At 38.9% G+C, this 23,238-nt stretch overlaps 2 protein-coding genes across 2 annotated transcripts in view; one reads left to right on the top strand and one right to left on the bottom strand.

Annotated features, from left to right (window-relative positions):
* Positions 1-51: 51 nt before the first annotated feature.
* Positions 52-23,238, bottom strand: chrm5b (cholinergic receptor, muscarinic 5b). Its single transcript, XM_004550546.6, has 2 exons — positions 22,444-23,238; positions 52-4,767 (listed from the first exon to the last, which is right to left on the bottom strand). The coding sequence occupies exon 2, from the start codon at positions 4,693-4,695 to the stop codon at positions 3,163-3,165; it is 1,533 nt and encodes a 510-aa protein (XP_004550603.1). The 5' UTR covers positions 4,696-4,767; positions 22,444-23,238; the 3' UTR covers positions 52-3,162.
* The window catches only part of aven (apoptosis, caspase activation inhibitor), a 56,880-nt gene continuing 38,883 nt past the window's right edge, over positions 5,242-23,238 (top strand). The window contains exons 1-2 of the mRNA XM_014414553.3: positions 5,242-5,487; positions 7,695-7,866. Of these exons, the coding sequence (XP_014270039.1) occupies positions 5,308-5,487; positions 7,695-7,866 (352 nt within the window). The 5' untranslated portion in view covers positions 5,242-5,307. The remainder of the gene's footprint in view (positions 5,488-7,694; positions 7,867-23,238) is intronic.

Raw genomic sequence — 23,238 nt, forward strand, 5'->3', positions numbered from 1 at the left:
CAAAGACACAGAAGTGCAGACGGACAGTAAGCACAAGCGCCTTCACAAAGGAATCTTTGCTGCTATGAGCAGAACAAAAGGCACAGAGTTCAGATCAGAAAGATACATTTAACATTACATCATAATAGACAAAAAAGTGAAATAATTTACAACATCACTCATCTTTTTACAGCAAAAAGAAGACAAGAGGTGTCCATAACAATCTTAATCTCATATTACTAGTGTTAAACTAATGCAACTGTAAATGCACATAAATGTACCGATTAGCCCTTATACACATGATCAAATATCAACAAGATAGAAAACAGAGGAAAAGACATTCACTGAACAATAATATACTGTAAACAATTTACATTCACCATTTGTGAAGTGTAAAATCCGACACAATCTGTGAAATATGTTATTCCTGTTACAGATTTGTTTTGAAATATGTGAGCTTATGCTATGTCATTTATACACAGTGCAAGAGTATAAAGGAGAATTATGAATTGTGTGAGGTTGAAAGGATAGGATCAGAGATTTTGACTCCAGGATATTTTACTAAAAAAGATTGTTACAACTGTAATCAGGCTTGAGACAGGCTTGCCATTGAAGGAGGGGCCGTGGTTGTTGCTTGGGCCACTGGTTTGGAAAGAATGCTATTTTATTACCATGTTTGATTTTTAATTTTTATTTGGTTTATTAACCAGTGAACCAGTTGTAGTTGCTGCTTTGCAGCCACTGACAGCTACTTCAAGGTACTTCTGCAAATGTCCCCAAATGCAAACAAATACATAATGTTAAAAAATAATAATAATTCACTGTTTAAATGACAATACAAGACTTTAAAACAGAATGACAGTCGACATTCCTGGAGTTGGAAGTTCAACTAGAGGAAGAGTTACCATCTTTACCGGACGTTTTAAAGTTGCAGTCTTTTCAACACAAAATAACCCATTTTGGAGATGGTTACCATTGCTCCACAATCTCAAGGGAGGGAGGAATTTTATTTTATTTATTTTGCAGGTGTCCCCTTGCAGAAGTTACAGTTCATGTGTAAATTATAAACACAGCTTATTTATTATCTTGTAAATTAGCTATATTGAAAATGATTGTAATCCTGGTGATGTTGGCAGAACTAAGCGCTTTACTCTCTGTTTACTATATAAACATGTAATAAGCAGGTCACAGAGGATCACAATATAGATGCAAATAGAAAACAGGTTAGAAGTCCAGTACTAGAAGCTGCTATGTAAACAGATGATAAAGGACAATATAGCTGGGTTTGGAATTATGTCTTCAAATGAAGCTAGGGCAGCTGTGAACAATTTAAAAGTCCTTAGCCTAAAAATATCATCAGTATGGTGTTTAACAGTGTAACTGAATACCTGACATCACTTTTTACAAATTCCTTAAAAATGTAAAGTAAAAGCAGGTTTTGTAGTTAAATGAGCGACTCGATATTGGGGGAACTACAGACATCAGACTTTTATAGTGTTTAACAGTCTCAAAGGATAAAAATTCATTTAAAAATAAATATTGACCCAATTTTGTTTTTCATTCTTACATTGTCAGAAAAAAAGACACATTTTGCAATTCATTAATGATTTCCTGCCTGTCCACAGGTACTGAAAACAGAAAACAAGACAAATTAAAAAAAAAAAAAAGTGTACAAGAGATATCAGTGCAGCGTACCAAGAGCAGGTTTTGAGATTGTCTGTGTTACGAACATCTTCTAGTTAACATTTCTTAATTCTTTTTAATAACTGTGGGTCTCGAAAAGCGCTATATAAATGCAATCCATTATTATTATTATGATAAAGTTAGTATGAGTTGAGCAAGCAGTTTACACACTGCCACAAAATCAGACTGGACAAAGGGATTAATAAACACGCATAACAGCGCCTCACCTTATTGATGTAGGTCAGAAAGACTTGATAGAAGACAAAGTGTCTGACACCCGTTACATAAAGCCATAACAACCTTTACACCGGATTTATTTCCTTCTGTACTTTTTGTTTCTTCTGCTTTTTTTTTTTTTTTGCCTTATGTAAATGTCACTTTTTTCTTGCAATAAAAGTGTTGACTGTTTAGTCATAATATATGTTATGTACCATATATTTTAGTGTCTGAGTACATTTAGATCTCAGTTGCAAAGGGATAGCAGTATTGCCCATATGGAGAGGAAGGATATGGGAGTGTAAGTATATTACAAATATTTAAATGTGTGCGCCATTAACTCGTTTTGAACTATTAATGACAGGAGTTGAAAGAGAGATATATCTCATTGCTGACTTTCCTATTCTTGTAACAAAAACAACAACAACAAAAAAACAACAACTAGTGCCTGTATTACCCACCATACAACTTAACCAAAAACAGTTTTGTCCATGTCACACAGCCATTAGCCTACAGAAGTTTGATAAGATCACTTGTTTCTAAACTCAACACCCCTTAGACATCTAAAACGGACGCTGACTCAAGTGATATGATGTAGCACAAGGCAGTTTATCAGACTTCATACTAGGGCTGTCATGATATCACGTTTCTGCATGATTATCGTGACCAAAAAACAACAAAAACAAAGATTCACAATATTGCTATTATCACGATATCTATTAAAAATAGCAATAATTCTATCATTCAAATTAATCAGTAACTTTGTTTATTGTGTCTTTTTTACATTAATTAACCTCACAAATGCATTCAGGTGGCAATAGAGTCTAAATCCATATAACTATACAAAAGCATACAAAAAGAACAAATACACAATTATTTATGATTATCATACATGCATTATTAGCACAATGTTGATATTTCATTTTTTAAACATCACGGACAGCCCTACTTCACGCAGCTCCCTCAGCGGCCATGCAATCTGTAGGTCTGTAATCAGACTTTAATGTGTAGAAGCAGTGGTATATCGCTTCAAGACCGACTAGAAAACATCTGAACCTGTTTGTTAACCTTTAATTATGTGAGAATGTGCAGACACCTTTCTTTCTTATAACAGCAGACGTTTAGGCGCTTCATCAGGCTCAGCTCATTTTGAACCAGCAGATATTTTAACACAAAAATCACATGTGGCACTTCATGCTGAAGAAGACCACTGACTACTGTATATGTCAAGAAAATCCAACAAAGTGGACAAAAGTAAGTCTGGTGTAATATTGCAGGGACACATTAAGTCATTTTATTGTTGACATTTGGGTTTTGTCCACCCCAGTATAGCTTATCCTCACCTCTCCTCCTCTTCCTCCACTGACACAGCAGAAGCATGCGGAACGTCTTCTGGAAGGTCTTGTTGCAAAGAGCGTAGCACATTGGGTTGATGGTGCTGTTGACGTAGCACAGCCAGTAGCCCAGGTGCCACAGAGATGTCGGGATGCATTCGACACAGAAAGTAGAGATAAGCACCATGATGTTGTATGGCGTCCATGTCAGGATGAAAGCCAGGAGGATGGCGCTAAGAGTCTGGGCTGCTTTTTTCTCCTTCACCAGCACCATCCTCTTTCTCTTAGTAATCTGGTTCTTCAGGGCAGTGTCCATGGGTTTGGAGGTGGTGGAGGATGAGGAGGGGGAGGCATTTTTGGTGGGCAGCTCTGCTTCAAGGGGGCATGATGTTGCGCTCATAGGATTTCTGTTTTTACCCTTTGAGCCAAGTTTAAACCTATATGAGATACACTTTTTGCTGCTCTTTTTTTGAGGTGTGGAAAAATACTCATCTTCTGCATAATCAGTCACCTGTCCATTTTTATTAGTTTCTCCACTTCCTGGCTCTTTGAAGGATCCTTGTGGGGTTTCTACTGAAACGTGTTGTTCCTCTTCTTCTGAGGACGTGTAGCTATTAAAAGACGTGATCTGGTCTGCTTTCGCCCATGCCTCATCTGACCTCGTGGTAGTTTTTGTGGCATTACTTTGATTAGATGAGGACCAGGAGGCCTGACTCTGATCTCTTGGCTCTCGGGTGAAATGAAAACATGAACGAATAAGAGTTTTCTGTGGTTTAGCCCCCTCTGGAACATGTTCCTTTGTGAGCCCTTGCAGCTCTGCTAGATCTTTTGTCCGTTTTTGCGTCTCTTTGTAAATCCTGCAGTAAAGAATGGTCATAATAGAGACTGGGATGTAGAACGCAGCAATGGCTGTCCCAAATGTGATGACGGGCTCTGTTAAAAACTGGATTTGGCACTGGTCCATTTGCACTTTTCTCTCTCCTACAAAGTACTGCCAGCACAGAATGGGTGGAGCCCAAAGGACAAATGACACCAACCATGCCAGACCAATCATAATGGCAGCCCTCTTTGGAGTCCTCTTTGCCCTGTATGTCAGTGGCCTTGTAATGGAGAAGTATCTGTCAAAACTGATAACAAGTAAGTTCATAACTGAAGCATTGCTGGCTACATAATCTACTGCTAGCCAGAGGTCACATGCAAGGTTCCCCAGGGACCAGTAACCCATTAGTATATATGTGGTATACAGGTTCATGGATAAAACTCCTATGATGAGGTCTGCAAACGCCAGACTCAGTAGGTAGTAGTTGTTTACAGTTTTAAGTTGACTGTTTACTTTAAAGGACAGCATAACTAGCACATTACCAACTATTGTTATCAGGCTGACAATGGCCGACACCGTGGCGATGGTTATAGCCTCCCAAAGGCTGTGAGGAGCAGCGGAGACTTGTGAAGTGTTGCCAAAAGTACTGTTTGAAGCATCCATTACGGTTTGTTACAGAGCTGTGTTACTGTTGGAAAATATCTCTTTGTAGCCTCATGCGGATTCAGCAGTTACCTGCAATGAAAAGAGAACAGCAATGAGATATAATTACACACAGAGATGTTTTTAATGAGTTAGCACAATTCACTTTTGATCAGAGTGACGGTAGCTTACTTAGATTTTTAACTTGTATACGTAGTTCGTAAAAAGCGTAACAGATTTATTGTAATCTAAGTATAATATTTATACGGTAGAATAAAACATTAGGTTCATCATTATATATGTGTGTGTGCATGTAATGTATTATAAAATTCTATATGTCATTAATAATAATAATAATACTATATATTATAATACATATAATATAATAATATATGCAGTATTTATTTGCTTATAAGTTCTAGTTGACATAGAGTTTCTTCATTAAGAATATATAAAACATTCAAAAGTGAAAAGTTAATTATTTTTATATGGTACTGATAGATATTCATTTAGCCAAATTGAGGCCCGGAACTAGCAAATCAAAACAATTTTGCCGTGGGATATCATTGGGTGTAACACCCATTTCAACTGTGAGGCGTCACACGCTCAGCTGTCCGGCCACTGTTGACAGTAATGGAAGGTAGAGTAACCAGAGGCAGTGGGAGAAGAGGTGGCCGCGGTGGAAACGACGGCAACAGTTTTGGTGGTGAACGCCGAGGGAGAGGAGGCCACCACCGCGGGCGGGGTAAACGAGAACATCATCGCGGCCGTGGACGTGGAGGAGGCGCCCATGCTGCTGAATTCCATCAGCGGGTGAGAGAGAGCAGGGAATCCGAGTCCCCTTGCGTTAGTCCTAAACTTTGTTGAAAAATATTTTTGAATCCTGTAGTTTACGTCACTGCGCTGACGCACACATTCACAGATGCTATTGCAAAGCTACATGGGATTACTTCTTCAATTCGGCCTAACTAAAACTCATTTCAGGGTGATAGTTAGGCAGTGTTATAGTTAGTCTGAGCAAAACAATCCCAGCAGCTGGTGCAAACTTTGAAATATAGCTATGCATTGAAATAATGTGCAAACTCACAGTAAGTTTCGAGTCAATATGCATTAGCTGACATGAGAAGTGTGCAAATATAAGCTAAATCCATCCATGCTTATTATTTGTTGTTCGTGCTATCGTCATCTAATAAATCCTACCAGCATGCACTGTATAGAGCTACACTGAGCCCTTTTACATGTGTCAACATTTTGATCAAGCTCTTGAAATTTTTCCCACAGCAATTTAACTTTGTCACTTTACAATCTGCCTGTCGATATGACCCTAGAGGCTGCAGTTGTTTTTCCACTGGGATGTTCAGACAGTTAATGCCCCTGCTGTGGTACCTACAGCAGTAGAAGAGAAACAATAGGGGCTCTGTGATTACAGTCATCAAAATCTCCCTTGGTTCGTTGGAGCTCTTGATTGCAATCATTTTCTCTGTTTTTTTGGTGCATCCATAGCTCTTTGATGATCTTGTTCAGAAGAAAGCACGTTTTTTCCATGGCAGTATTATGAAAAGATTTTTTTTGCAGATGTGTGAGATAGCGGGGATAAATGCGTTACTCAGGCAAACTTAATGAGTTCAGTTTTGGCAGTGATGTTTATTCTTTGTTTATACCTTCACCCAATTATGACGCTTAGCTACCAATTATAAATAAGAGCTATGTGCTAATGAACACTTTAAAAAAATTGTCTTTCAATTTGTGAAGCACAAAATGAATTATTATTTCTGTTGCAGGAAAATCATAGTGACAGTACTAAAGGTATGCAGTTTAGACTTTTTAAAAGTTAAAACAATTAGACTTCTTTCCAGACTGTTTTTTTTGTTTTTTGTTTTTGCATTGTGATCTATAACACAAAAATTATTCACAGAAACCAGGATTTAAAATCTAAATATTGTGCTTTACATACATTCCCTAGCCAATAAACCCATAACAGACTCTGAAAAGTCTCTTCTGGTACTGGAGGAAAAAAAAATACTTGCAGAGAAATTCAATTGAAATGGATGTTTCTATGCACATTTGTCAGGAATTTGCAAACATGTTTGGGATCTGTGTGTTTAGGCAGTCCTCCTGCAGTTTGCTAATAAAAGAGTACTTTCAGTATTAATTTATTGTTGCTTACTTCCTAAATTAATAGTTTAGTTGTGTTATTTTCCTAAAGCACAGGTGACATCTTAAAAATAAACAGATATTTAAATTACTTTGACTAGAAATAGAAACTCAGAAAATCCTCAAAGTGCCAGAGTTTGAATGAAGTTGGCATTTGTTCTTGAAATGGTAATTATAGAAATAGTTGCCAAAATTTTTTCCAGCTCAAAATCTTTTTTCTCCTAATTATTATAATTTTTTTTTTTGGTTTACAAAGGAATGGTCCCCAAATCCCACTGCAATATAAAATCACTTTTTTAGGTGTTTTTGTTTTCTTTTTTTTGTTACGTATTCTGGAACTGGGTTAGATTTAATTCAGAACTGCTTTAATTCTTTGAGATGATTTTGGGTTTGTGAGACAGTTTGTTATTCTACTGGATGCAGCCATCAGTTTGCTGGTGGGAGGCTGCTATACAGTTTGACATTCTTTGCTCTATTATTTTTACATTTGCCTTGAACAGGTTGAATAGGTGTACCCAATGAAGTGGCCGATGGATGTGCTACATATAAAAATGTTGTAGCAAGATGGATGCAAGAAATTTTCAGAGTATTGTTTATTTCTGTCCTAAGTTAATCATTTTCTTTAATCAAGCTCACCAATACTCCATTTAAATTGGTTAAAATGAACAGGTGGATAAAAGTATGTTTCAGATTAAGATGTTCTTCTGTTGCGTATAAGAATTTGGATCAGAGGATGCTCAACTTGAGTCTCTTAGCTGACAGATTTATTTTATCTAGCTATTCTTAAGATTTCTTGTCTGATTCTGCTTTCTGATTTTCTTGAGTGTCATATTGGTCATTGTATACCCTGCAATGTTCTCCTTCAGGACCAAGATGAAGGGGACAGTTATCAGGAGGACGATGATAGCACACAGGTGTTCTCCAGGAGGAAGCTGGAGTCAAACTGGGACCGGTACGAGGAGTCGGAGAGGCCAGAGCCGGATGATGACACGCCTACTCAGAGAGGAACAGACTTTCATGTTTTGCTGGCCTCAGCAGGTAAGATGTGACCACAAGATGTTGGAGGAGGATGTTTGTTTTACTAGCCACACCTGCAAAGCTCATACAGCCCACAACAGGAGGGATGGGTTTTACCTTTGACTTTGTTCTAGAAGCTTAAGTGATTAACAATCAGTCAGTTTTTTACGTTTTTATTTGATGCTTCACCATCACGCTTCACTTGGCACAAATAAATGTTGACTCAGTTTTTCTAAAGAGTGTTGACCTTTCGTGTGTGTTGTAGACTTAGTGCAAATACTCCACTGAGTCAAGTTGTAGTTTTCCAAAGTTGCCTCCGTTTCCTAATTAGCTAGAAATGTTTGCTGCTGTCCTTAGGGACTTTAATTGCTCTGTATGGACATTGCTGTCAGATAGCTGCATGGAGGATCCTTGTTTGTCTTGTTTGCTAATTTCAGCCTCAGTGGTCAGTGTCGGGGCCCCTGGGCTCTCTACAGTCTCTGATTCTGTTGCTGTTTCTTTCCCCCAAGGATCATAGTTAGGGAAGTTCAGTTTAATAAGAGCAGATCTCAAGTTTTTTCAGATATTTCCCTGATTCTCAGCCCCAGTGTTGAGCTGTCACGTTTAGCTTAATATTCAAGATTGTTTATAGTTGTGGTCAGAAGTTTAAGACTCATCATGGGCATGGATGTCATGACAATTTTGGGATTTTAATGATTTCTTTAAACTGTTCTTGGAATGATTGCACAGCATATAGTTTTAGTGAATTCAGAAGGCATACAGGCTCAAATATATGCATTCACTCATATCTTTCAGTTAGTATTGCATGAAGGTAGTACAATGTCTTCTAACTTGACAAGGCCTGTTAACTTTAGTTATCAGGACTGAGTATAAGTGATAGTTTCTCTTTGCCAGCAAATAAAGGATTTGTTTGACAGCACTTGCTGGACTGACCAATAAGAGCAATAGGAAAGTCCAAAGAACTCATTGAAAATCTAAGAAAGAGGACCATAGATTTACACATTTTGGGAAGATCTCTTGGAGCCTTTTTCTAACCAGTTGTATGTACGTGGCACACGTGTACAAGTGGCAGCACTTCTGCTATAATTTTGTTCGTATTTAACAAAATAAAAATGCAGACATATTAGTTTTTGACTGCTATTGAAAATTGTTCTCTTTACACAAACTCTCTGACTGAACTAATATGCAATCCCTGAACATGTTTGCACTCTCTGCTCATATTGCCTTCATATTAGGGCTGCACGATTTTGCATAAAATGAGAATCACGATTTTTTTTTTGCTTAGAATTGAGATCACGATTCTCTCACGATTTTCTTTTCCATTATAAATATTTATTGCACTTATTAACTGCACATCAACTTCGTAACAGTTGAGACTGAACATAAAAACAATAAATAAACATAAAAACAACAAATGTCTCACATTTTGTCGTTGCCGCAAAATGTTGTACCATCTCCACCGTTGCTCGACGCTGCGTGTATAGAGCAGGTAGTGCAACAATAGAAAAATAGTTGCGGGATGGCACTGTGTAGCGTTTGTCTAGGGTATTCATCATTTTCCTAAATCCCTCGTTTTGCACAGTGTTGACGGGAGTCATATCTTTGGTCAGGTGATAAGTGATAGCCTCCGTAATTTCTTTGTGCCTGCGGGAGTTCGACGGGTATAGGGAAGCGCTGTATAAGGTTCCCGTTATTGGTGTTTGGGTGGTTGACCGGGACGGATTTTCTCCTGTCACTTTCTCGTCATCCCTGACGTGCTCTCCGTTGTTTTTTCCCTGCTAATTTTAGCAGCCAGCTTCTGTATCACGTGGTATAAGGCTCCGCCCTTGTCATTTGTTGAGCAGGAAGAGTGAGCGCTTGTTTTCATGCAGATTACGTCCCGGATCAAAATGCGGTACAATCGTCGTCTTCTTTTTTAAAAAAATTTTTAAAATCGTCATTTGGAAATGAGATCGCACATAAGTATGAATTGAGATTGCGATTTTCTAACGATTAATTGTGCAGCCCTACTTCATATTAAATCATTTTTTGCTTTTTAAAGAAATTATTTTAACATTGCACTCAACAACAAACAATTCCTCGCTAACAAAAAAAGTAACTTCAAGGGCCAAATTGCATTATATTTCTTCAGGTCAATATACGGCCGCAAGTAGGGGTGATGTGGGCTGCAAGTGCCCCCGGGGTGCGAGTTTGAGACCCCTGGTCTAGAAGAAGTCTCAGACAGTCACCCTCAAAGGAGAGGAAATTGGTTTAAGAACAAACCAGAAACCACAAACACTCAAGCCTGCCATGAAATGGAAACTGCAGGAACACCACAGTGAAATGATTTGGCTACAAGGACAAAAGGTATTTTTGAAGGATTAAAGGGCAACCTTTTAAAACAAGGGTTGGGAACTCCAGGCCTCAAGTGCAGGTGTCCTGCAGGTTTTAGATGTGTCCTTGATCCAACACAGCTGATTTAAATGGCTAAATGACCTCCTCAACATGTCTTGAAGTTCTCCAGAGACCTGGTAATGAACTAATCATTTGATTCATGTGTGTTGACCCAGGGTGAGATCTAAAACCTGCAGGACACCGGCCCTTGAGGCATGGAGTTCCCCACCCCTGTTTTAAACCTAAGGGCACTGTACCAGCTGTAAGCATGGTGGCGATATCATCATGCTCTGAGGTTGCTTTGCTGCCAGTGGTACTGGTACATTGCACAAAGTGCATGGAATAATGAAGAAAAAGGATTGCCTTGAAATTCTTCAGTCTCATGTCAGATAGCACAGAGTTGGTTGTTTCAGTAGAACAATGATCCCAAACACACATCATAACTGGTTTTGGAAGGAATAACGTGGGCCAACATTAAGCTTCTGGAATGGCCTTCCCAAAACCCTGATCTCAATTGTATTGAAAATCTTTGAGCTGTGCTTAAAAGCCCGGTTCCTGCCAGGAAGACGACCAGTTTAAAGGAACTCTACCATGGACCGAGAGGGTGTTGACCTCTCAGTTCATATACAGTGGGGCAAAAAAGTATTTAGTCAGCCACCAATTGTGCAAGTTCCCCCACTTAAAATGATGACAGAGGTCAGTAATTTGCACCAGAGGTACACTTCAACTGTGAGAGACAGAATGTGAAAAAAAAATCCATGAATTCACATGGTAGGATTTGTAAAGAATTTATTCGTAAATTAGGGTGGAAAATAAGTATTTGGTCACCTCAAACAAGGAAAATCTCTGGCTCTCACAGACCTGTAACGTCTTCTGTAAGAAGCTTTTCTGTCCCCCACTCGTTACCTGTATGAATGGCACCTGTTTGAACTCATCATCTGTATAAAAGACACCTGTCCACAGCCTCAAACAGTCAGACTCCAAACTCCGCCATGGCCAAGACCAAAGAGCTTTCGAAGGACACCAGGAAAAGTATTGTAGACCTGCACCAGACTGGGAAGAGTGAATCTACAATAGGCAAGCAGCTTGGTGTGAAAAAATCAACTGTGGGAGCAATCATCAGAAAATGGAAGACATACAAGACCACTGATAATCTCCCTCGATCTGGGGCTCCACGCAAGATCTCATCCCGTGGGGTCAAAATGATCATGAGAACGGTGAGCAAAGATCCCAGAACCACACGGGGGGACCTGGTGAATGACCTGCAGAGAGCTGGGACCAAAGTAACAAAGGTCACCATCAGTAACACACTACAACGGCAGGGAATCAAATCCCGCAGTGCCAGACGTGTTCCGCCGCTGAAGCCAGTGCATGTCCAGGCCCGTCTGAAGTTTGCCAGAGAGCACATGGATGATACAGCAGAGGATTGGGAGAATGTCATGTGGTCAGATGAAACCAAAGTAGAACTTTTTGGTATAAACTCAACTGGTCGTGTTTGGAGGAAGAAGAATACTGAGTTGCATCCCAAGAACACCATACCTGCTGTGAAGCATGGGGGTGGAAACATCATGCTATGGGGCTGTTTTTCTGCCAAGGGGACAGGACGACTGATCCGTGTTAAGGACAGAATGAATGGGGCCATGTATCGTGAGATTTTGAGCCAAAACCTCCTTCCATCAGTGAGAACTTTGAAGATGAAACGAGGCTGGGTCTTCCAACATGACAATGATCCAAAACACACCGCCCGGGCAACAAAGGAGTGGCTCCGTAAGAAGCATTTGAAAGTCCTGGAGTGGCCTAGCCAGTGTCGTGGTTCGAATTTGAGGAAGAGACATACGACTGAGAGTCCATAGTGGGTCAACACAAATTATTTTATTAAAACGCACATAGACATCAGCTGCTACTTTAGAGACAAACAAGTGTGTGATATGTTGTGCAATTGTGGGTTCAGGCCAACAAAAGTCCACTGTCCTTATCTGACTCGCTGTGGAGCACCTGGACCTCCAGCTCCTCTGGTGCTATTTGCATGACAGAGTATAGTATTATATCTAGAATGTGTTTTATTCTGGAATAGCAGATCTACTAAGTGATCAATGATAATATTGATGATAAACTGATGATCAGTGATGCAGACTAATGAAATAATGATGAAATAATGACAGGGCATGTAAATGATACACAGTGAGATTTGAAATAAGATGTTTTTGCTTAACACCAGTCTCCAGACCTCAACCCCATAGAAAATCTGTGGCGGGAGTTGAAAGTCCGTATTGCTCGGCGACAGCCCCAAAACATCACTGCTCTCGAGAAGATCTGCATGGAGGAATGGGCCAAAATACCAGCTACTGTGTGTGCAAACCTGGTAAAGACCTATAGTAAACGTTTGACCTCTGTTATTGCCAACAAAGGTTATGTTACAAAGTATTGAGTTGTATTTTTGTTATTGACCAAATACTTATTTTCCACCCTGATTTACGAATAAATTCTTTACAAATCCTACCATGTGGATTCATGGATTTTTTTTTCACATTCTGTCTCTCACAGTTGAAGTGTACCTCTGGTGCAAATTACTGACCTCTGTCATCATTTTAGGTGGGGGAACTTGCACAATGGGTGGCTGACTAAATACTTTTTTGCCCCACTGTACTTGTAAGCCCTTGTGTATTAGAGAAAATTCAAAATAAATTCAAATGTTTGAACCCAATTTGTTGTTGTTGTCATTAAAGATATATGTTGCACATTGCACCTTGGAAAAAGAACATTTCAAAGATATCATTACAATGCACGAATTAGCATGACATGCTGAGTATATGCAAACATCTAAAAACAGTCTAGAAATATTTTAGGAACATTTTTTTTTTCATTTTCCCAGCTCCTGAACATAAATCACAAAATAGTTCATACTTGTTTTGAATTCCTGCTGGCTTTCTGGTAATTAATTAACTGTGACTGGTGTAGATTTGGCAGCATCATGAGCTTGAGGTACAAGCAGGTTACCATAGCTCAGTAATTTTTTTGAGTTTCAGTGAGCAGCTTGTCTTGCCTTGTAAACATCCTGACTATTCCCAGGCTGATGGCATTGAAATCAGTAATCATGACCTGAAACGTCTGCCAACATTCTGGTTTTCATGGCACATCTTCATCTCCTTTTCTTGAGCTTTATTTGCGTTAGGCTTTCTGCGGTGACAAATCCCTCCCTGGTGATTTGGCAGTTTGAAGTTTAAAAAAAAAAGTTTTCTTTTTACAGTTACTGTCATGTTTTTTCTGCTTCCGTCAGATATGCCATGGGTACTGATTAACTGAGCTGATTCACCCTCGTCACAGTCTGGACTACTGGTTCAAGAAAGAATTTGGCTTGGGTTGTTCTTTTTTTCTTCAAGTTATGTCCGTCAATTTTAGACGCTGATGAAATTGAAAACGACATGAAACAAGTTGAAGAGGCGTATCTGTAATCGTCTACTTTTCAGTAATGCTGGTTGATCTGTGATGTGTCGTTGGAAACACTACCAGAAATATATACTAATACATATTTCAGGGATTGCCTCTGTTTCAAGCCTGCTACAAAAACTGGATTTCATGTTGTGGATGCAAACCTCTTTCTAGGCGCTCTGAATGTAAGAGACGAAACATGATTACTCCATGCATTTAAAGAATCAATCATACATCCTGCTAACATTTGACACTGTTGTAGTGGTGTTAAATTCTATGGTTAGCTATGACTCAGTGCCTCTTTTCCACTTCAGTGAACTCTTTCACAGCTTTAACCACATCTCTACATGGAGTATGTATTATGTGACCAGTATATATCTAGGTTGTTTTTATATGGCAGTATTCTTCTAAAGAATACTTTGCTGATTTATCCAAGACTGCCTGAAAATCAGCGCAGAGTCTAATACAGAAGAATCAAGGGTGTTATTTTCTTGTTCTTCTTTGTTAGGACTTAGTGATTTAGCGATTTTATGAAACTTCTGCAGATATAAATGGAAATGCAGTATAACTCTGAGTTTCAAAGTCCGTATTTGATATGACCACTTTTATTCTTCAGCACAGCCTGAACTCTTAGGCAAGCTTTTTTGTCATTTCTTTAAGTAGTCTTCGGGATTAGTTCTTCAGGCTTCTTGAAGGACATTTAAAGCTCTTCTTTGGATGCTGGCTGCCTCTTGTTCTGTTCTATCAAGATCCCTCGGTGCTTTATTAATGTCGAGGTCTGGGCTCTGGGAGGCCAGTGCATGACTGTTTGTGATCACCGTCATACTGAAAAATGAAGCCACTGTCAATCAGATGCTTTCCAGATGGTATTGCATGGTAGATTAAAATCTGACTGTATTTTCAGTAACATTAGATTGGATCCCCAACATCACTAGGTAAACCATGACACAGTCTCCAAAACATCTGTTTTTTACAGGAAACACTCATTGTTGTAACTCTCTTTTGACCTCCTAATCGACATATTAAACTAAAAATATCAAATTTGGATTCATCACTCCGTCAGACAGGTTGCCACTGATTTTCAGTCTAGTTCTTGTGTCATTTGACATATGTCAGCCTTTCCCCCTGCCTCCCATCCTGAAGAACGGCTTTTTGACAGCCACTTTTCCACCGAGAGAATTTCTTATGAGGCTTCGATGAACAGTAAATGGATGAACATCTTTCAGGTCTGGTGTCCGGTCTTTGCTGGATTTTTTTCTTCTTTCTAAAGAACATGACTTTTAGATTCTGTTCATCTTCTGTAGACAGGCTTTTAGGCCTGACACTTCTTCTTTTGTCCTCAATAAGGGATAATAAAGGTTATTCTGAATTTGACTTTGCTTAGCTTCCTTCCTCTTACACATTTCTGGCAGGAATGCTAAAGTACAAATCTCCCTGCACTTTGCTTTCCTTCTACTTCCAGTCTCTTGTCAGCTTGACTGAGTACGTTGCATAACACACTGCTGCAGGTGGCAGAGTACTTGACTGGATAAATTACTGTTTTGCTGTGGAAGTCTAAAAAAAGTCATCAAACATTAGATCATTTAAACTTTTGGAGCAGTAGGATGTGATATGGTCATTAAGATGCCATTATTCAAAGTAGGGTCACACCAACACATTGCACTTGGTTTAACTAATGAAAGCTAAGCAGTCATGCAGATGATTACATTTCCCCTTTTTTATGTCATGTAAATGACTTTATTGTCTTACATGGTGCTAAAGCTGCACTTACCAATATTTATAGGCTTAAAATGATCTCTATTATGACAGGTGTAGCTTATAAAAATGAAGTCTTTGGGTAACTGTTGTAGCTTTAGCTGTATGGTCTGTCTCTTTCTTACGGCTACAAATATAGGAGGCCTGTAAATACTGGACTCCCATTTATCAGCTGGTAAGAAACATCACTTAAGATAAATCTTAATTTGTTCCTCAGCATGCTGGATTTATAAATTGGCAGCTGTTTTGTGAATTCCAGTGTTTTACTTCAGCATTGTGTTGCCACAGTTGGCAACAAAATGAAATGGTGCTGCTTTAACTGGTTTTAACAACATTCTGGGCTGAAGACTAGTTATTGCAATTTCTGGCTTGAAAATTCACAAATTCAATGATGATCAGAAACTCATGTTTGACAAACCTCATCAGTCATCCTCATTTATTTTTGGTTCCAAGCTCTAATTAGCCGAATTCCATCGCACATGTTACTAATCAAGAGCTCGCCGAGTATGGCACATTATTCCAAGTAGCATGTCTTCTGTCAGTTATGTTTTTCAGTTGAGTATCCAGGCATTCACACTGATTGAACTGTGCAGGCTGATGCTTTTGGGGAAAGTCATGAGGCCATTTTTAACTTCGGGTGAGTGTTTTCAGCAGTGAACTGTTTTTGTAGGATTGTGGGGGTTTTTTTCCTCACGCCATTAGAAAGTTGGAGTGTTGCAGCGCCGTGTCGCTCTCTCTCCTTCTCTTGTAGTGTAAATGCCAAAGGTGCTCTTGTGAGTTGTTTGACTCCGATCTCTCGTCTCTGTGTTTTGCCCACATTGCCAGATTAGTCATGGCATACAGCAAGAGGCTGCCGCTCTTTAGAGGATACTTAATTGTACGTGGGCGGCGATGCTTTTAAGAGTAGTTTTTCTGGCCAATTAAGGTAGCCATGAAAACAGGAATTCACTATAAAAACCACCTGTTTCCGCTTTGCTTTTCACAAAATACTTATTGTGGACTTTATTTATTTATCTTGTAAGGGTGTTGAGGTATTTTGTTTGCTTTATTGACAAGATTTGACAGAATGTACAGGTCGGAAGTACTTCTATGTATTTCAAGAGAGAAATGGCCTGCAGCAGTGTTTCTCAACCTTTTGTTATGTACCTTGCAATTCTTACGAGATTCGAAATCCCAGGGCAGACGGGTCGAGAGCAGAGCTTTACCTACAGTGTGATGGAGGCGTTAGACGTGAGCTGATTCTTTTTTTTTTAAACAACATTTTAATCAAGTAGATGTTTTGTTTTCTCATCAAGTACATTATACTCTACATGATGAGAGCAAATAATATTGTGATCTCCTCTATAGGAGCTGAGTACATTTGGCAACCCAAAACAATTGGTGTGGATTGTTTTTCCTGATATTCCTGACATTTATTGGAGAAAACAGCAAGATTTTGTTAAGTTTTTGTTGTTGTAAATGACTGTGGAGGTACAGCAGGATGTCCAGAGAGTGTGGGGATGCTGGTTCGATCCCTAGTTGTTTCAAGTGCCAAAACATATTTGAGCAAATCAGTTTGAGGCCCTGATCAGAAAAAAGCAAAAGTGGAAAGCTCTCGGAGAAATCTATTAGCACAAACCGAAACAGTCAGTTAATTACGACCAGCACGAATTTCTGAAAGCGGTGCACACGAGTGGGTCACAAACGAGGGGATCAGATGAATAAGTTACTGGTGTGTTTCACTCAAGAAACAGCATGACAGTTCAGAGCAGGGAGAGGCAGAATAAATGAAGGAGAATTAATATGTTTTGATATCAGAGCATCATCTTCCATCATAAATTGATGGAAAGTATGTGAAGCCTTTGTTGCTGCGTCAGCTGTTTACTGGATAAATCTGACAGCTGAAGTGGGGCAGAGGATTTATCCAGATTGGGACTTCTAACAGCTGACCTGCTGTAGACGATCACAAAACACTAATTCACTGAATTAATAAACCTACTAGTACTACTCGCTGTGCATGAGTGCTTGTACTGTTTTTTTTTTTTTCTACAGGCTGTGTGAGATTGCAGGTATTTTTCAGAGGTCAGGGGAAGAGTCTGACTCACAGTCACCAACTGACAACAGACAGTTTCTGCAAATTCCAGGCTTCTTGTACAACACAATGTATTATTCAGACATTTTTCAAGCATGTTTCAGATCTGTCTGAGTCATGTTAATAAGGGTACTTTGACAAACATTCCAATATGTTATATAACTGCAAAATATGTAGCAAAATACATGAAATGTGATGTTGCAGAGCGCTTTGTGTGTGTGTACTGTTGAGTGAAGACATGCTGAGGCTTCTGTTCTCCATGCAATTGTTATTATGGATACATTTATTTGTAGCAATAATGTGACTAAAACACAAATTGTTCTGCTCACAGAAAAACTTTGCCGTCCATAATATATCCATGTAGAATAGTTTGATGTTTTGGCATTAATAATGGGGCAATTTCCAGTCCTTGATGTACTTTCTGTCAAATCTTGTGTTTATATGATTCATTAAAAAATTCTCCTACCCAGATTTTGTGTGTTCACGCCGTTGACTCTCAGAGTTGTCTCTATACCTTATTCCATAGAGTATAATTTTGACCTTTTTTTTTGTTGTTATTGTTTTTTAAATCTGAAAGTTTGTAACTCTTGAAAGAAACTGGCGAGTCCTAAGCTCCAAAAACCAAACTAAACCATCAGGCAGATGGCGGGAACAGTAGGAATTGGAAAATAAAGAGCTTGGTATGTTCTAAGAAAAAGAAGGTTATTTTAGAAATCCACAAAAGATCACAAGATCAAGAAATCACAAGAGATAATAAAGGTTCCAATAAAAAAACGCTGATGAATTTTAAAGTATAGTCACATATTCTTTTGGTCAGATTTGGTCAAATCCTGCAAAATAGCACTTGTACAGAAGAACAGTTAACTAAAATATACTGAAATGTATGTGAAGTCAAAATGAAAGACAGAGAGATCCACAAAGAAGCGGTTGTAAAGGCCTCGCAAAATATCGTCAAGGAGGAAATCTGCTTTTTTATGTTCGTGGATTCCAGACTTTAGGGCAGTCATTGCCTGCAAACGATTCTTGAGTATCTGCACTTTAGTTGAATTTGCCGTCTGTGTTGACATAGAAAGCTGAAAATATAACAAGTTGTGCCTCTATGTGATGTATAACTTATCACTGTAAGTCGGGCTGCTGTAAATCACAAAAATAAATCACCACTTTACTGAACCGAAGAAAGGGAGTGTTGTTCGTCAAGCAAAACAGCCGAGAAATGAATGTAGGCGGAAGGAAGGCTGCGTGGAAAAAAATAAATCACTGTCATTAGCTCCTCTTCCTGTCCTGAGTAGTGTAAATAGTTTTGTCAGCACCTTTAACACCACTACTGGGACAAAGAAATGACTCGGAAAAGATAAAATTACCCTTTTAATTTTGGCAGCTACTTTTTCTTGACATCGCTGCCAGATGGAGATATGCAGTGAGCGTCTTCTTAAAATGAGTCAACAGTTGGACAGGTTAGAGGCCAGTTTTATAATTATAATTCTCACTGAGGCACGGCTGTCAGAACCTACAGTGTTACATAATGGAATGTTTCAAAACCGTTTGAGGGAAGTTTTCATGTAGTTGCTCTTGAATCTTAATGAGTGGAAGTGTGTTTTTTGTTTTTTTTAATCTAAAACAAGGATTCCTTGATCAACTGAAAAGTTGGTATTATGTAATGTTAAAATAGAAAGTGCACCCTCTTTCAAGGTTTATCCATCATCATCAAATTAATCCGACCCTTACTTGGGTCTAAAATAATTTAAGTCCAACCTTAGTAAGTTTAATATTACGTTTATTGAACAACAACAGGTCTGGGGATATTGGGTTTGGTTGATGTTGACTGGACCATTGGATCTCTTTGATTCTTTTTCTGATGGAGATTTGATGGTTTGCTCAGGACAGTTATCCTGTTGCACAGCCCAATATAGGTCAAGCTTTAGTTGTTGGTCAGATTGGCCAATCACACTGTCTTGCATCCAATCACATTTGGTTAGAGAATACTTTGATAATACAGAAAGGTTCATGGTCCACTCAATGCAAAGCGCCCAGGGTGCAAGACAAGCCCATATCATTATCCCTCCACCACCATGCTTCACAGTTGTTATGAGGAGTTTGTGCTTTGTTTTTTGCCAAATGTTGGATTGTGCACTGTGGCCAGACATCTCCACCTTGGTCTTGTCTGTCCAAAGGACATTGTTCTATAAGTCTTGTGGTTTGTTCAGATGCAGACTATGCTGTGCTTCCATTTTCGTTTGCTTCTGGCTGCACTTCCAGACAAGCTATACTTTTTTTGGTCTTTTTCTAATTGTACTCAGATTGTAGCTCTTGGGTTTTTAGCTGCTGTTTACCCTCTTAATTACTATGGAAGAAGTAAGGTTGCTTGCTTATATATTTTGGCTTAGTTATTGTGTTTTTGTTCATCTGATGTATTTAGCTAATAAGAACAGAATAATAATAATATTAATTATTATTATCATTATTTCCTGATAATGAAATATGGTATCTATATCACATATATGCACCAGTGCGTTTCTTTACATTCAGAGATTCAGAGCTTTCCTTGCTCTTGATATAGTCTCTATTTGTATCACTTCAGGCTGTTTAGATTTCATTTGGACTTTTTATGTGTCCAGATGCATTTGCTGCTGCAGTGATTCATCTCTCAGCATGGATATATGCATGCTGGACAAATTCAAGCACACGCCCAAAATCCAACTGGAAAATTTAGCGCAGCCCTGATAAAGACCTGTAGACATTTGGTGAATTTCCTTTGCCAGTCTGTTTAAACATATATAATTGAGCTGTTGGGAGATACAGTGCCTGACTTTGTGTTTGCAAAAGCTCTATTAAAACCTCTACTTGGTGTGATTATGAAAAATGGAGCCCAACAGGGAAATTATGTAAACAGACTGTTTGATTTGAATTGAAGGTCGAGCTGATTTCTGTTGTTTGTGGCCTGACAAATGGCTATTATGTAGCCCTCCTGCTTGTCCAAACATCCCAAGTGCTTTTAGCATTCATGTGTTTTGAAAGACTCTGATTACACCTTCTATAACATCCAGTGCTTCCAATGCGTCAGGAGACAACAGACCCTTTTCATGACTGCAGATTCCAGAGTGAGGTAACTTTTCAAGGATGAAACCTTGGTGCTTTTGATACTTGAGATATTTTGCGAGCAGTTCATTCTAAAGCTTCTTTTGTGCAGAAAGGTTTTCATCACCTCGGTCATGAATAAGGTGAACAACAGATGCATTTGTTGAATTTTAATCTACTAAGTTGCTTTCAATTCTCAAGAATTCTTTTCTTTTTTTCCTCTTCTTTTTTTTTTTTTTTTTTTTTTTTAGCTTTACAGAGTCAGTTTTAGTCCTCACATCGTTGGAGGTTGATTATTCTGTTGCTAGGAGAAATGAACCAATGATGCAGTTCCCTTATTCTGTACATGTGAGTCCATGCGCCTGTATGACTGGGAAATTACTGCCCAGTTATTTACATCCTCACACTGTCATCTATCTGTACACATTAACACAAGGATCAATCCTGCTCCCCCGCAGCCGTAGTTTACCAAGGCTGCTAATGGGCCTCTATCAAAGCTCAATCATAATGAAACAAAAGGAAATCACATTAGAGCTTCTGTGATTCGGCTAACCAGATTGACACACACAAGGATGATTTCCTAACTGAGATTAATAGTCCCAATCATTCCATTAATATGTATGTTCCGGTGTTGTTATAGATACTAGATTTGCCATGTACGCTGGAAGAGACTGGCGTCAAAGCAGAGGAATGAGGCCAATTATGTACTGTCTGGTTAGCACAAATAGGAAACAAAGCATTACAGGTGCTTGGTTTGTTTCCCTGGAACTGCTCATTAAGATGACGCCAGTGGGGTTATGGTGTGAGGTTAAATAAAGCTGCGGGTGGATCATAGACACTTCACTGAGATCATCCCACTGATCAGCCCACCCACTTTCGTCTTTAAATACCTGTGCCTTTGTTTGAGTGCCATTACATTAACTTTTTATTTTCACCAGATTATGAAAGGTTGAAAAAAATTAATTTCAGTTTTACAAAGTCACAGTTGATGGGCTTAGATGGCTTTTTACTAATAGATGTTTGACATAATTGCTTGAAAACTGATTTGATAGTTGACTGAAAAATTGTAGCAAGGCTTTTTTTTTCAGTCTCAATTATTTTCTCCATTACAATTTGCTGTGTTTCATTAAAGAAAACTATAAAAATAAATCAGTTTCCTATAGAGGAAAAATCTCTGGATTGCTCTTTTTATGTAGCTTTTTATTAGAGCTTTGTGTTTTAAAAATCTCAGAAAATATTATTTCTGAGTAGAAGAATTTTTTTTTTCCAACCAAAGAAATAAAAACCGTTTTAGCTTCTCAAATGTGATAATTTGTTGCTTTTTTGGTCTTACATGTTTTTGCCGAGCAAGACAAAACATTTGGTATAACAGCTTCTGTTTGCGTTTCAAGAGCAAAGTAATAATAATTAAGAAAATAACAAGTAAATTAAAGGACATTGAAAGCCACCAAGTCCCAAAGTTTTTATGCCTCCAATAAAACAGCAGATCAAGCGTCAGGATGCTGGCTTATCAAACCCATGACTTTTAATGATACTTTAAACTGAATTACTTTACTTGTACCTTCTGCATTAAGTAAATGCACAACATGCCAGCAAACCCTTTGTGAATTATTTAAGTGTCTCTAAGGTCAATTAAACCATGTTTTTATGATGGTTTTAAATCCACACAGTACAAAATGTACTGCACAGCTCTGCAACTGTGAGCCACAGAACATGTTCCACAGTTCCTTAATATAGTAACTGAGGCCGCATTTGCTATTCAGTAATCAAAATTTTATCATGTCAGAATTTCTAATACGTCTTTAGTAAACAGTAAGTAGGGTCAGTTGACAGCTGCTCCTCTGAGCTCTTTAATTTCCTGCCTAATAGCCACTTCAAACAGAATACATACTCACCCTGTATCGCGCCGAGCGAACACAATGCTCCAGCATTAAACGGGCATGTGGCCAAGTGTTTGATAGGTTGTTTTTCTTTGACTTCGTCTTCAGTTTGGCAGAGTTGGCTCTGTAGATCTTCCCTTTGACTGTTTGCCTCACACTTTCTCTTGTTGGCTTTCTCTTCCCCTCTCCTGTTCTCTCTCGTTGACTTTTTTCCTCTGTGCTCTTCTCTCCAACGAGGTGAAAAACACATTTGCCAAATATAGGTAGGTCATCACACTGTCTCGCATCCTCATCAGTTGCTAAGTACAAAGCACTTCGATGCAAACAGACCGGTCAGCATCATCGGTGCAGTAGGCTCTAGCTCCTCAATATTCCAGCTTCGTTCTGAGAAAAGATGGTAAATGCAACAGCTGTTTGGCGTCAACGTCCATGTGACAAAACTGCTGAGGTGCCTCGATGCTGTTCAGACATTTTTCACAGAGAATGACTGAAAAAGAGCTCCTCGTTATCACGAACAATGATCAGCCGAAGGTCTCTTCGAAGAGTCTTCTCTTTCACTGAAGATGAACTCGTGAGCTTGAAAATCTTCTGAAAAATCAAAGGTAATTTCTCAGCTCCTCACACTTTCTGCAAAGTTATAGCAACTCCACTGGCAATGGAATTAAGTAAAGCTTCTTCAGTGCTCAGGGCTGCGCAGACAGACTTTTTCCCTCCCAACAGTCTCCTGCTTGCTGCTTCTGAAAACCCTGCTTGGATGCAGGCTGCGCTGTCATCCTCTCTGACACGCAGATTCAGCCGTGAGCAACTACT

Source organism: Maylandia zebra, linkage group LG15 (genome assembly GCF_041146795.1).
Source record: "Maylandia zebra isolate NMK-2024a linkage group LG15, Mzebra_GT3a, whole genome shotgun sequence".
Taxonomy (NCBI): Eukaryota; Metazoa; Chordata; class Actinopteri; order Cichliformes; family Cichlidae; genus Maylandia; species Maylandia zebra.